The 13139-nt window shown below is 46.4% G+C and overlaps 5 protein-coding genes across 5 annotated transcripts; 1 reads left to right on the top strand and 4 right to left on the bottom strand.

Moving 5' to 3' along the window:
• Positions 1–259: 259 nt before the first annotated feature.
• Positions 260–3055, bottom strand: PICMEDRAFT_32528 (hypothetical protein; the record flags this gene model as incomplete). The annotated part of the gene is made up of 2 exons (XM_019162774.1): positions 260–2080; positions 2729–3055. 2 exons carry the CDS (start codon positions 3053–3055, stop codon positions 260–262), a joined length of 2148 nt encoding a protein of 715 aa, XP_019018269.1.
• A 302-nt stretch (positions 3056–3357) lies between these two features.
• On the bottom strand, positions 3358–4851 carry PICMEDRAFT_57711 (hypothetical protein; the record flags this gene model as incomplete). The annotated part of the gene is made up of 2 exons (XM_019163253.1): positions 3358–4770; positions 4816–4851. 2 exons carry the CDS (start codon positions 4849–4851, stop codon positions 3358–3360), a joined length of 1449 nt encoding a protein of 482 aa, XP_019018268.1.
• A 642-nt stretch (positions 4852–5493) lies between these two features.
• PICMEDRAFT_71262 (hypothetical protein) lies at positions 5494–7545 on the bottom strand (the record flags this gene model as incomplete). The annotated part of the gene is made up of 1 exon (XM_019163877.1): positions 5494–7545. The coding sequence occupies one exon, from the start codon at positions 7543–7545 to the stop codon at positions 5494–5496; it is 2052 nt and encodes a 683-aa protein (XP_019018267.1).
• Positions 7546–7846: 301 nt separating this feature from the next.
• On the bottom strand, positions 7847–9514 carry PICMEDRAFT_71261 (hypothetical protein; the record flags this gene model as incomplete). Its single annotated transcript, XM_019163876.1, has 1 exon — positions 7847–9514. One exon carries the CDS (start codon positions 9512–9514, stop codon positions 7847–7849), a length of 1668 nt encoding a protein of 555 aa, XP_019018266.1.
• Positions 9515–10645: 1131 nt separating this feature from the next.
• On the top strand, positions 10646–12253 carry PICMEDRAFT_57708 (hypothetical protein; the record flags this gene model as incomplete). Its single annotated transcript, XM_019163252.1, has 1 exon — positions 10646–12253. One exon carries the CDS (start codon positions 10646–10648, stop codon positions 12251–12253), a length of 1608 nt encoding a protein of 535 aa, XP_019018265.1.
• Positions 12254–13139: the final 886 nt, after the last annotated feature.

The following is a 13139-nucleotide window of genomic DNA, read 5'->3' as shown; positions in this document are numbered from 1 at the left end:
GCCGGCGCCCGCCGGGACAGCACGTCCGTCCGCCGGCCACCCCGTCCTGCTGCACCCTCCATCGCCGGCAGTGGGGGGACGCTGGGGGGCCTGCGGGCCTGGGGGGAGCCCGGCGGGCCGCGACGCCGGCCCTGCGCTTATCGGCCGCACGCGCTTATCAGAAGGCGCGGAGGGCGGGCGGTGCCTGACAACTCTACCACGCTAGTGGAGGGCTCCGCCCAGTGGAGGGACAGCCCTCCCCCACGCCCCCCCCCCATCCTCACACGTCGTACATGTCGTTGCAAAAGACGTGGGTGGCGCCGGCACTGCGCTTGATGCAGTTGCCCAACAACTTGGCGTACTCACGGCCCACCTGCCACTCGCAGCCGAGGTAGCTCGTCTCGAGCGTGCGGAGGAGGCCGATCAGGTGGTGGAGCCCGCGGATCTCAGGAAGCACGCGGCAGAACTCCTTCATGGCCTTGATGTTCTCGGCAGAGTCCATGTGGTCGAGGCTCGAGAAGGAGATGCCCGTGCGCTTGACCAGCTCGGAGCGCACGCGCCGGAGGTAGTAGCTGCCGTCCTCCATGGCGGGAATGAAGCCGCTCTTGAGCTGGTGGCGCAAGTCGGGGGAGGAAAACAAGGACTCCGGGCCAAAAACATGGAACGCGTACGCCCAGAGCGAGAGGATGGCGCAGATGATCACGTTCGGGCGGTAGATGAAGGGGTCCTTGTCCGGCTCGTAGTAGTAGTTGACGATGTCGACGGAGCCCTCGGGCGAGAGAAGCATCTCGAACAACAGGATGAGCGAGTTGATGACGGATAGCTTGCCCGACACGCTGTTGGACCACTTGTCGATGCGCCGCACCACGATGGCGTAGTCCTCGGGCAGAATGGGCACGTTCATTCGCTTCGGGGCGCCGGCAAACACAATGTAGTCGTAGTGGGTGATCCGCAGGTAGATCTGCGCCGCGTGGTACACAGGGAACTTGCACCGCGTGTCCTCGGGCATCAACGACGGCGGCAACGGCGGCGACGTCGCTCCGGCATAGTAGACGCTCGACAGCGTCAAACAGCAGTTGCCCTCGGGCAGCTGCGTCTTCCAGAACTTGATTGCCGCAGAGATGTCGTCCTTCCAGCTCTTCTCGATCGTCTTCCACCCAAAGTTGTTCCACTGCAGCACGTTCTGCTCGGTCTGCAGCACGAGGTTGATCAACCCCGAGAGTATGATCTGTCTCCCGAAAGAGTCCACGTTGACGGCCTCCCCCTTCAACAGGCTTTTCAGCGCGTCCAGGAAGAGCGGCGTCTCCGTGACATGGTATGGCGCCTTGTTTCTGTCGACGTTCTTGTACTCCCAGATGTCGTCCGGACACGGCAACGAGAGCTTGATCTGGTTGGCGAAAATGTTCATCGGGTGACCAAACACAACCGCGTGGATCGTGTCAAGGTTGAACGACATCAACGCAGCCCGCTTCATCGACTCGCTCTCAATCCATGTGTTCCACAGGTTTGTTGACTTGCTTGTATCCGAGCCATAGCTCTTGAAAGGGTCTCCGCCAAGTATAGGACTTCGCCTTAGGAGCTGTATCTTGGCGCCGTTGTAGATAACAGCCCGTTCGTGAAAAGCTCTCGAGGAGCTGATGATCTCATACGTCTCCAAGATGATCAAACTCTGGATGACCCACGCCTTGCACGGCGGCTTGGCTTCGTTGCATGCAAAAACTAGCCATCGCAACGGCTCTGCGATTATCATCGCCAACTTGGAGGGATCCTCGAAAAGAAAACCCGGCGGTGGCGTCACCTTTTTCGCCAGTGATGAGCCAGTCATAATCATGCTTAAAAGTAGAAGTGGAGGCGCATCATACGTGGAAAATGATGGCCTGTGCAAGATAGGATACTGGCAATGGTATAACGACCAATATAGCTCAAGAAACCACTTAATTTTCGCCACAGTGAAGTCGGCATTATTTTCCAACTCAGGAATAAAGTGTATCATATTGTATAGTGTCTTGTTGTCGATCTCCGTTTGGCAGTTCTCATTCGGAAAATTGGGAGACAGTGCAAACACTTCCTCCAATAGCGATAGCGTGTTCTTCCCAATGTGCTCTTCATGATGATCCTGGAAGGCGCCATTTGCAATCTGGTCAAGATGAAGTGCCGATGAGGGAGAAACGTCTGCTGCACCTCCGAGTAGCATTTGTATCATTTCCGTCGAGTAAACCAATTCATCGTTACTTTTCTGAGTAACACCGCCTACCGTACTATCTTCTTTTTGCAGCTGCTCTTTTCCTTTACTTCTTTCTATCAGCTCGGAGTGCTCTGGCCCCGTACTGGATATCTTCACTCTTTCAAGACTTTCGTTTTGGGCCCCACCATTTTGTGGGCTCACGTGAGACACACTGCCAGGTTCACTGTGCGTGCTGTTGGTGCTCAGTATACTACTTTCACTGTTGATTGTATTGCTTGCTTCCTGGTCCTGCATTCCCAAATTCCCATAAAGAGGGGATGGCATCATTTTGTAACTATTCACAGACCCTATATTCAAGAGCATATTCAACGGACTATTGTTGGCAGTGGTGACCCTACCTGCGGTGTTTGGCGTATCACTAATGTTCATAACGTTAGGAGGACTCATATTGATATCGATTTGTTCATTGGGTGTGTGGTTCGATGAACCAGCATTCGACGAGCCGAAACTTGAGCTCCCATTCGGAGATGAATCTTTATTTTCAGGATTAATATGGATAAAAACCGGGTCGGAACTATACATTGGAGAAGTCTTATTAGCTACCATGTTGCCTTCTTTGGATGATGATGATGCAAACTCGTTGTTGTCATCCTGTGGTGAGGTCTGTCCACTATTTTTTTTTCGATGTATAGCTTCGTGTTTCTTCTTCACGTCTATCCTTGTGAATACTTTTCCACATCCTTCAAAATCGCATCTGAGTCTCTGAGAGGAGTGTCCTACTTGATGTCGGGCCAAATGATCTGATCGTGAAAATACCTTTCCACAATTCACAACAGGACAGATAAAGGGACCCTTTCTCCTCTTTCTCTTCTTTGATATCTCTACTGCCATTATTTTGTGAATAATAGCATTCGATTATCAAAGCGTTATGGACGAATAGGAGTTCAATTACGACGAAAATGCGACATTAGTGTTAAGTAGATACACAGGTTTTCCATCCATGCATGATTCATGAGTTTTAGTTTATCGCTGAAATTACAAAATATGGCTGACGTAATCTTTAACTTTACTGACCTGTTACGGGTACTACTACTAATAACAATCATGTTCAAAGACTGAAGATTAAAAGAGTAAAAAGATTGCAAACTTTAGAAAGTATAAAGAGAACTAAACAAGAGCAGCTGAGTAATATTTCAGTACATCCATCTATAGTTGGGATTACTTGGTCCGTCGTATAGCTCCGATGTAGGAACGTCACGATAAGTCAAACTGACTCCTTGATTTTTATTTCTGCGGCGATTGTCAAAAATCATGTACCCCAAGATACCGATCACCATCAAGATACCGGCACCACCAAAACCTGCAGTAATACCCAAGGCTGGAACATATTTTGGAGCATCTTTACTCCTGAAAATGTTTGTAGAGATTAAGCCTGCAGCGTTGGCAAGTGGAACACCAACTGCAGAAATAACAGCACGTCTGTTCTCATTCGGCGTATTGTTGTTATACCAAGTTGAGGTCAAAACAGAGGAGACCGAACCTCCAGTGGTCATCAAAAAGCAGCTAAAGTATGCTGCTCCAATGTGAGTTTTGGTGTCGATACAACCAAAGACAACGAATCCAATCAAAGTAACGGCCAAACCGACCACAATGAACACAGATCTGACACGAGTGAGATCTGACATGAAACACAAGATTATCAATGCAACAGCACCCCACACGTTCGGTGCCACGGTGTATAAGTTGGTCATGACAGTACCTTTACCCAATGACCCAACAATTTGTGGGAACCAGTTGTTGATAGAGTTCAATGGAACACCAATGAGAATTTCTTGAAGCATCCATGCAACACAAACTGGATGCTTGAAAACTTTGATTGCGTCTCTGATCGACAACTTTTCGGTCTGGATGGCCGAAGAATCGAGTTCAACCCTCTTTCTGGCAACCTCCTTTTCTTCTTCATTTAAGAATTTTGCTGTTGCTGCACTTCTTGGCAAGTATAAGAAGGCAAACACAGAAATGATCACCGTTGCCGCACCTTCAATCAAGAAGAGAATCTGCCATCCGTGTAACTTACTATTCTTAATTTGGAAGACACCGTAAGACAACAAACCGGAAAACGCATTGGCAATGTTTGCAGCGGAATAGAAAATAGACAATCTCCTGGCTAATTCGTGACGCCTGTAGAAGGTACTTAAGTAGAAAATAATACCAGGGAAGAATGCCGACTCGCAGATACCCAAAAACCATCTTGCAGCCATTAATGAGCCGTAGTTGAAAGCAGTTGCCTCTAGCAAGCTGATCGAACCAAAAGTGAACATCAAGACAGGTATAATATTAGCAGCGTTATACTTCTTTATAACCAAAGCCAATGGAAATGCACACAAAACGAAAGGCACATAAAAAATAGACAACATGTTGTTCCATTGCTGCCCTTCAATACCCAAATTTTTATCCAAACCGTCGGTCTTAGCATTCGAGATATTACCCTTATCCAAGGCATTGAAAAGATACATGATAGCTAGTAAGGGTAATATTCTTAGATCGAATTTCCAGCAAATTGCTCTCTCAATTTTTGGGTCGATGGTATAGTCATCGACTTCGGACTGGAAGTACTCAGCATCAGATTTGGCACGGTCCAAGGAAATCACCTCAACAGTGCCTTGCTGTTTAGAAGAGTTGGACATTGTTTCGTGTTCAATGTTTGACGAGCTAGATTTCCTAGTGTTGTATTCAATAGTCATAATGAAACTTTTATATATTGAGTGATAAATTTTCCAACGACCAAACGGTGAGATCACAAACAATCAAAAGAAGCCAACCGGTAAGCTTTAAGTAGGAAAGATCTTCTAAAATTTCTCAGCCCCAACCCCGGTAGTATAAAGATATCGGTGTAAGAAGATAGAGAGACTGCATAGGATAATAAAACCACTGTGTTGAGAGCTTAGGGTCCCTCGGTCGATAAGAAAAGGGATGAGTCCGCTGCTGTTTCCAATGTTGACCCTTATCAGTGGAAAAACAGCTCTTCGGACTCAGGCACGCATGGTCCCCCCACCCGCTGCAGTGGTGGAGGGACTTCCCAATACGGGACTGCCAGTGGGATAAGATCCTGGGGGACGCTTTTGAAACCGTCATGGCCTGTTACAAATGAAGGTGGACAGATAAACGGTAATCGTGCAAAGCCGTGGTGGTGTGTTTGCCTCCACCGTGCACGGGTTCATGTTGAGTCCCAAAAGCTAAAAATGAATATGTAGAAAGAGAACAGCCTAATGAAGGACTGTTTTGTATAGTAAAAATGTACATTACGAGAGGAAAAAAGAAAGATTGTGTCATATGACTAAAGTTTTGATGGCCTCAGCGTCATCCAAAGTGTCCCAACCTCTTTCCCGTGTCCCATCAGCCGTTTTCGACCATGCGATTTGATAGAAACATATGATGGTGTCGAAGGTGGAAACGCAAAATACTGTGGCTAGCCGTTTAAGCTTCCAAACTAGGTACTCACGGTGCTTCTTCTGCACGGCAACCGAACCGATCACTGCAAAGGCGAAGCCCAAAATCATGTGTATCTGGCTCTGAATGGAGATGTTCAACAGGTTCTCATAGGCCTGCTCCACTGTGGATTGGATCAACTCACCGTCGTATTCCATGTCAGGGTATAGTAGTTTGGTGGAGTATATGAAGACGGCCTTGGAGACGAACTCAGCAGCATAACAGCTTTCCAGTAGTTTCTTTTGCACATTTTCGGGTTCCTTTGTGTGGACCTCGATTGGAAGGATCGGCCGGGTGTTGAAGTTGGCAACACTTCTGATCTTGGACACCAGCTTCTTGTGCTCTTCAGATAGAGGGGAGAAGTGGCCCAACCAACACACCTTCGCCTGAAGCTCGAAAATAGGCAACGCTGCGCCTGCTACAGGGTGGTTCATCCAGGGGACAGCACACTTGTATATTGGGACAGAAAGGTAGGGCCTCAGCATGTCAAAGATGACGAAAGGAGATGTCATTTGGGGGATCAAAGACTTGTCACAAACAAACATCAAGCTACTGTAGTTGAAGGCAAATGACTCAATCATTGTCCGTTCGTAAGGCAGAAGCACCCTGCTACTCTTGTCTTTGTTGTTACCCTCGTTGAAGGCTAGATACATCTCTGTTTCCACTGAAGAGGGGTCTACGGGTACCGAGGGCTGGTTTGCCACGACGGTTGAGGATGGGCCGCAGTGACTTGATATCAGCTTAAACCGTTTGGCCAATCTACTAAACGCAGTTGCCGTATCGCTCTCAACATCGAGACCCTCGGGTGGGCCCAAATCAGGTATCTTCATCGACTCGCCATCTACTTCATCGAAGACTGGTTCAATATCCAGTTCCGTTATCTTTGGGACACTACCCCTTTCGTCGCCTGCACTTCTTTTCTGCTTGTTGGTAAGCCATATTTTCATTGCTTCGATAATACTGATCATGCTCAACGTCTCTGTTCGCTGACCTTCGTGGATAAACCTCAACTTGAGATAAGCCACAAGTAGGTATATGATTATCCAATCCGAGTTGCCGGTGATGTCGTGGGTCGAAATATAAGAATTGAGCTGACCGGCAGATTCAATGAACTTCTGCGTGGATAGTTTTCTCATTTCAACATTTTTGGTTGAGGAGTAGAGGAAGGCAGCTCCCGAGGCAAAAAACAAGCCCTGGACAATCGAGTTGTCAATGACAGAAGGAATAAACGCAGACGCGGGCTGGAGCTTGAAATGAGCCAGCTGCGGAGAGATGTCCGTTATGAAACCGTTGACAAACGCATCATAGAGATGCGTGTCTTGTGGCGATAAGTAGGGGAACGTCGTTAGCTGCGGATAGACCTGCAATAGCACCGATGAGTTGATTTCAAGCAAGAATTTGCGGAAAAGAGCGTCCTCAACCACCTCCGAAGATTTATGTTTTGCCGCAACGGTCATGAGTGCGCCAAACGCTTCAGGTGAAGAATGTCTTACCAATGGCAGGGGGTCATCGGGCGAACACAACTCGCTGGATTCAAAGCTGGCCATTTCTATGCTCTGCTCCTCATTTTTCACCTCCTCCTGAGAGCCACAGTTAACCTTAATTAACTTAAAATCAGTGTTATGGGGCAGGGACTCGTCGCCGTTCGGCCACACACACAAGTAGGACGCCTTCACACAGTTGTCGCATGACGGCTTCGAACCAGTGCATTTGATCCGCCTCTTGCGGCAACAGAAGCACCCACTGCGCTTCCTTGTCTTCCTCTCCAATAACTTTTCATTCTCGGTCTTGGCTGGCTTGTGGCTTTTCGTTTTCCGTTCGACCTTTTTTGGCCCTGCCTTCTTCTGGGTAAGTGTTGCAAGTTTGAACTTCCCAAAAAGCGCCGTCCCCATGATGTCTATCCTACTGCGCCACGGCCTTTTCCTCCGGCTGCAACAAACCCATGCTCACCACATTGTTCCACCATAAGCCGTCGCCATGTACCTGCTAGGCTTGATCCATCGGACACTACCGCCTCCCTCTGCTTTATCAGCAACTGTCCTAACTCGCGGGACATCCGCATGCGGCTGTTTGGCGAGGCCGCTTCCCAATCGGGCGTCATATCCGACAAGAGACAAAGATGTTAATCGCAACATGAATCTGGCTCATTTAAGGGTGTGTATGATATATAGGTATAAAAACTATCGGCAGGGTCTACTTGGCGATGATCTCGGCGACGATCTGTGAGGCCTTAACTAATTCCTCGTCGAACCATCTTTTACCGGTAAGCTGCAAGCTAATAGGTGCTCCGGCAAATTTGGCAGCGTCGTCGTACAACTCGTGTTCGTACTTCTCGGTGTCGTTTCTTGGGACGTAGCTTGTGTCTGGCTTGTCAACAGCTGGGTCGCACTTAAGGCCAGTTGGGAAAATGACATTAGGGAAGTCCAAAAGATTCCACAAACTGGTATAACCCCAGTAGTGGCAGGTTTCGGGCAAAGGCGCAACGGAGCTGTAGACAGGACAGAGAATGAAGTCGACGTCCAGCTCGTTCATCTGCTCAAGGTAGGCGGTTCTGGTGCCGTCTCTGACTCCCGAGTCATTCTGGTACTGATAGACCGAGAGTCCGTCAAAGCCACAGCCGCTGTTCAAGATGTGCTTACTAAGGGGCAAGACAGGCTCACCAGAGAGCTTTAAGAGACTCAGTTGTTTCTTGTTGGCGTCGGCGTTGTAACCGTCATACGCAGCAGTGACGCACTCTTGGACGTTGAAGGCCTTCCACTCTACGACCTTGACGCCTGCCTCCTTTAACTTTTTGGCGGCAGCCTCAAGTCCTCTGAGAATTGGCGGAGTAGGCTTGACGACTCCGTCGTCATAGCAGACAGCGACCTTGAGTTGCTTAGGTTCTGGAACGGCAACGTCTCTCCAAGGCATTGGAACCAACGTGGCGTCAGTTTCCCATGGCTTGCTGCCGAGCTCAACCTTCATGAACAGCTCCAAATCTTCGGCAGATCTTGCCAAGGGACCCAAAACGGGAACAACGAGTTCTTGGACACCACTGCCGGCTGGGGTGATCGGCAACATTGGGATTCTCTTCTGGGTTGGTCTCAGACCCCACACTCCGCAGAAGGCCGCTGGTGCTCTGATCGAACCACCAATGTCTGAACCGACACCAAGGGCAGAACCTTTCATTGCAGCAATTGCACCCTCACCAGAAGAGGAACCACCGGTGGTTAGGGCGGTGTTGGTAGGGTTTTTGGCAATGCCTGTGATGTTGTTGTTCGAGCAGAGGTGCATCAAGAGCTGAGGCTCGGTGGTTCTGACGTAGAACACCGCACCGGCGTCATACAAGATCTGGACACACTGGTTGGTGCTCTCAGAGACATTGTCGATCAAGCCAACATAACCAGCATGTGTGATCTTGCCCTTGTAGTCGTAGTGTTCCTTCAAGGAAACAGGAACACCGTGTAGCGCACCAACCGTCTTGCCGTTGGCACTGAAATATTCATCAAGCTCGCCAGCACGCTTCAAGCCTTCGTCGGTAAACAACTCCATAGCACAGTTGGTTAACTGGTGTGCCATGGTTGCACGCTTGGCATATGCCTTGAAAACTTCCACAGATGAAAGCTCACCCTTGGCAATCTGAGAAACTAAGTCGACAGCCTTCAATTCGGTAATGTAAATCTCTTTCTTGGACAAGATCTGCTCCGGAATCTTGGTCACATCGACACCGACATTTTTTGGCAAGAACTCGTCAGGAAGCTTGTATTCTTCCAGTATCCCATCCTTCAAAGCTTGTCTGTACTTTTCGACCTTTGGAAGAAAAGTCTTGTAAAGCTCTTCGTTTTCTGGGTTGACTTTAAGTTCGGTTTTGTCAAAAGTCATTTTTTTACTCCGTTGTTACTTTTTCTCTCTGAAAATTGCTTGCCAGACAGAAATTTGGTACAATCTGGTCACCATTCTTCAAACTTCTAAATCTTACCTGTTATTTCTCCTTGAAGCTGCTGGATATCTGTTCATTTATATGGATACTAAGTGTTTCAAATCGTTGCTTAGCGCTACCCAAACCATTCTTAAAGGCTTGCCGAGGCTTCACACACACTCAAAATTACTCAATCGGGAAAAAATCAGCCCTTGGCGAGAGCGCTCTAGACCAAGCGGCGAGGAAGCCTGCTTATCGCTCCGGCAATCTTTTGATACGTGTTCTCGGCGGAGATAGCACCGATAAGGAACCAGAAAGTGATGGCCCTGTCATTACCGAGGAGGACAGGCCGAAAGCGGCCATCAAATGTGCATTGTCAGCTACTGGCGATGGTGTCCCGGTAGCGGAGAAAGCAGATGATGCCCGATAAGTGAGATAAGGCTGATAATCTAGCCTTATCCTAGGCGAAGACAGTGCCTGGGAATTCTCATTACCTTATCCATGTTAATATGTAGTGCCAGGGGGGTGTCGATTACAAGAGGCAGGGCAGAGAAAGGCTGAAAGTTAGATAGATAGGTAGACAGATAGATTGTTGTTTTCCAGGCGAAATTGTCTTCCACATGTTGTCCTAATCCGGTATTTTTCACAGGGTTCCGGCTCGCTAGGCGATCCAGTCTGTGGTTACTTTTGTCTGAGCAGATAAGTTGCAGATCTTTATCTTTGGGCGCCCGAGGATGCCCAGAAGTTCTATAGCTAAGACATCAAACTCTTTCTTTTTCTTTTTGCAACGTCAGCACAAGTACTTTCTTATCGACTACTTCTACCGTCTAGGCTAATTTTGTTCCCCACTCTATATAAGAGTTGATTTTCCTTCTAACTCTTTCCTGATTTTTTTGATCCTTCAAGTACTAAACTTTATTTGTCAAGACTGAACAAAAAACTTGTTAGACATGACAGCTAGCTCGAGTTCGTTAGAAAAAAGAGGCTTCGACGTGGAAGTCTTACCCGTCGACAACGATGGAAGTTTGAAGGGCACGGTATTGGAAAATTCCATCGACTTCGATGCAATCCCAGGTACTTCCAACTTGGTTTTGATGGAGAAGACCGAAGATGGTAAGGATAAAGTTAATTTGATTCCAACGCCCTCCGACGACCCAAATGATCCCCTTAACTGGACATTTAAGAGGAAAATGCTTCAAATGTTCTGCATTGTTCTTTATTGCTATGGTGGTTCTGTCCCAGGTTGCTGTATTTATTCCATCCTCCCAGAAATTGCAGCTGATCCAAATGTGAACATTACGGTTGCAGATTTGAATGCGGGTACTGGATACTCCTTCTTGTTTCTTGGCTTAGGTAACTTGGTTCTTTTGCCACTTGCCCAACAATACGGAAAACGTCCTGTTTACTTGCTTGGTCTCATTGGTGTCATTGCGTTTAATATTTGGCAACCTTACATTCACACAAACGGTGAATGGATTGCATCCAAAATTATAAATGGTTTTTTCTACTGTACCATTGAATCCTTACCTGAAATCACTGTTACTGATATGTTCTTCGAGCACGAAAGAGCAACGTATATGGGAATCTATGGTGCAGCTTTGTTTAGCTCGAATTATGCTGCTCCTATGCTTGCAGGTTTTGTGAATGATGCTCTAGGATGGAAATGGACCATCATAATTGCCGTCATTTTTGCTGCAGTTTGCTTTGTTCTTATGTTCTTCCTAATGGAGGAAACAAACTATGAAAGAAAGTTAAGAGTGACCAGAGACGAAGAAGGAAACATTTTGAATGTCATTACTTCCAATCTGAGTGGTGAAAATACTGATCCTCTTGTCATTAAGTCAGTTACATCTAGAGTTACAGAAAGGCAGCATTTGGGCAACCAAGCATTTTTGATTGACGATTCAGTTCCAATCGAATATGCTCCTGAAAAGACATTCTGGCAAAAGATGTCATTGACATCCGGTTTCAAGAAAGACTTCCACCTATGGGAATACATGATTGCACCATTTTACATGGTTCAGTTTCCTATTGTGTTATGGTCGGGTTTCCTTTACGGCTCTTCATTGTTTTGGTATTCTGTTTTGAACGGTACTGAAGCAATTGTTCTTGGAGCGGAACCATACAACTTTTCTGCAGCCATGTGTGGCTTGGCTTATGTGTCACCAGTCATCTTTGTGTTTTTGATTTACCCATATGCTGGTTGGTCTACGGACTGGATTAAGATCTTTATTGCCAAGAAGCACAATGGTATATCACAAGCGGAAGATAGATTATGGGTTTTGATTGTCTACATGATCCTTGGCCCTGCTGCTTTGATTTTGTGGGGCGTTGGTGCTGCTCATGGTGTCCACTGGTTTGGTGTGGTTGTTGGTTTAGGTTTACAAGCTGGGTTGTGTATCGTGGGATGTATTTCATCGGTCACTTATACTTTAGATTGCTATCCTGAAATGGGAGTGTCTGCCATTACTGTTTTGGTTATTATTAGAAACACAATGAACTTTGCCATGGACTATGGTATCACGGCCTTTGTTACAAACATGGGTGTCCAGAATTGTTTCATTACCTCTGCTTTTATTTGCTTTTTCTGCATTGGAACTTTTTTTGTCATGATATACACTGGCCACTACTGGAGAAACAGAACAAAGGGCCAATACTGGAAACTTGTTTCTTACTACCGTTCTAAGGGAATAGAGTTTTAAACCCTTATCGTTAATTGATCAAGTGTTTTACGTAGACATTTTTTAATTTTTTCCTATTTTGTTATATATGCTGAGAGCTGTATCAACAGATCTTACTTCAGTAGATTGTTGAATATATGAATAAAATTTTTGCTTCCCTAGATTACTTCGCATATGAAAAAAAACGATCCAGTATTGAGCTGTTGTGAGCGGTTACCAACGGTTTGGCAGAAGCCGGTTCAAGGTTTGTTGATGTTTCCGTCCATTTGCACTTTGGGTTTCTAAATTTAGACCTGTGTTTATAAAACTAATTTATTACATCAGCCAACTCGAACGCCTCTTGTAACTGGAATTTCGACTCTAGAAATTAAGTTATGGAAGAACCAATTCAAACATTGTTGCTAGTGATTTACGTTCGAAGTATGGCGATCTCTCTTTTTGGAATGTGTGCAAATTCCTAGAAAGAGAGATCGTCCTACGCCTATATATACTCGTCATTAAGTTTCATAAAAATATTCCTCTGTTGATATGTGTAGCCTAATTCTTGGTTAAATTCATATTATTTTTCTTAATGGGCTATTTAGTTCAATTGACTTAACGACAAACGACGCTAATGCAGTGATTGACGAAGTATAGTGAGGTATTTTTTAGGGCATAAAATTTACAACTCTAAAGAGAGAGCAATTTCTTTTCAAGTTTATATGATTTCCAGTCATGAATAGCAATTGGTAGAAGAGGTTGTCGTGCACATGTGAGGTTTCCTTTGAATAATAGTTAGAGGTAAGATGGAAAATTTTGAACGAAAACAGTGTATTCAACCCGAAGACGTTTTCAGGAAAGCTAGATTACGTTTATAATTTCATTTTCAAGGGACCTCAACTATACCGGCTATTAAAAATCAGCCGGG

Source organism: Pichia membranifaciens, assembly GCF_001661235.1.
Source record: "Pichia membranifaciens NRRL Y-2026 unplaced genomic scaffold PICMEscaffold_2, whole genome shotgun sequence".
Lineage (NCBI taxonomy): Eukaryota > Fungi > Ascomycota > Pichiomycetes > Pichiales > Pichiaceae > Pichia > Pichia membranifaciens.
The sequence above is the reverse complement of the archived record's forward strand: the minus strand, read 5'-3'. Positions and strand labels throughout refer to the sequence as shown.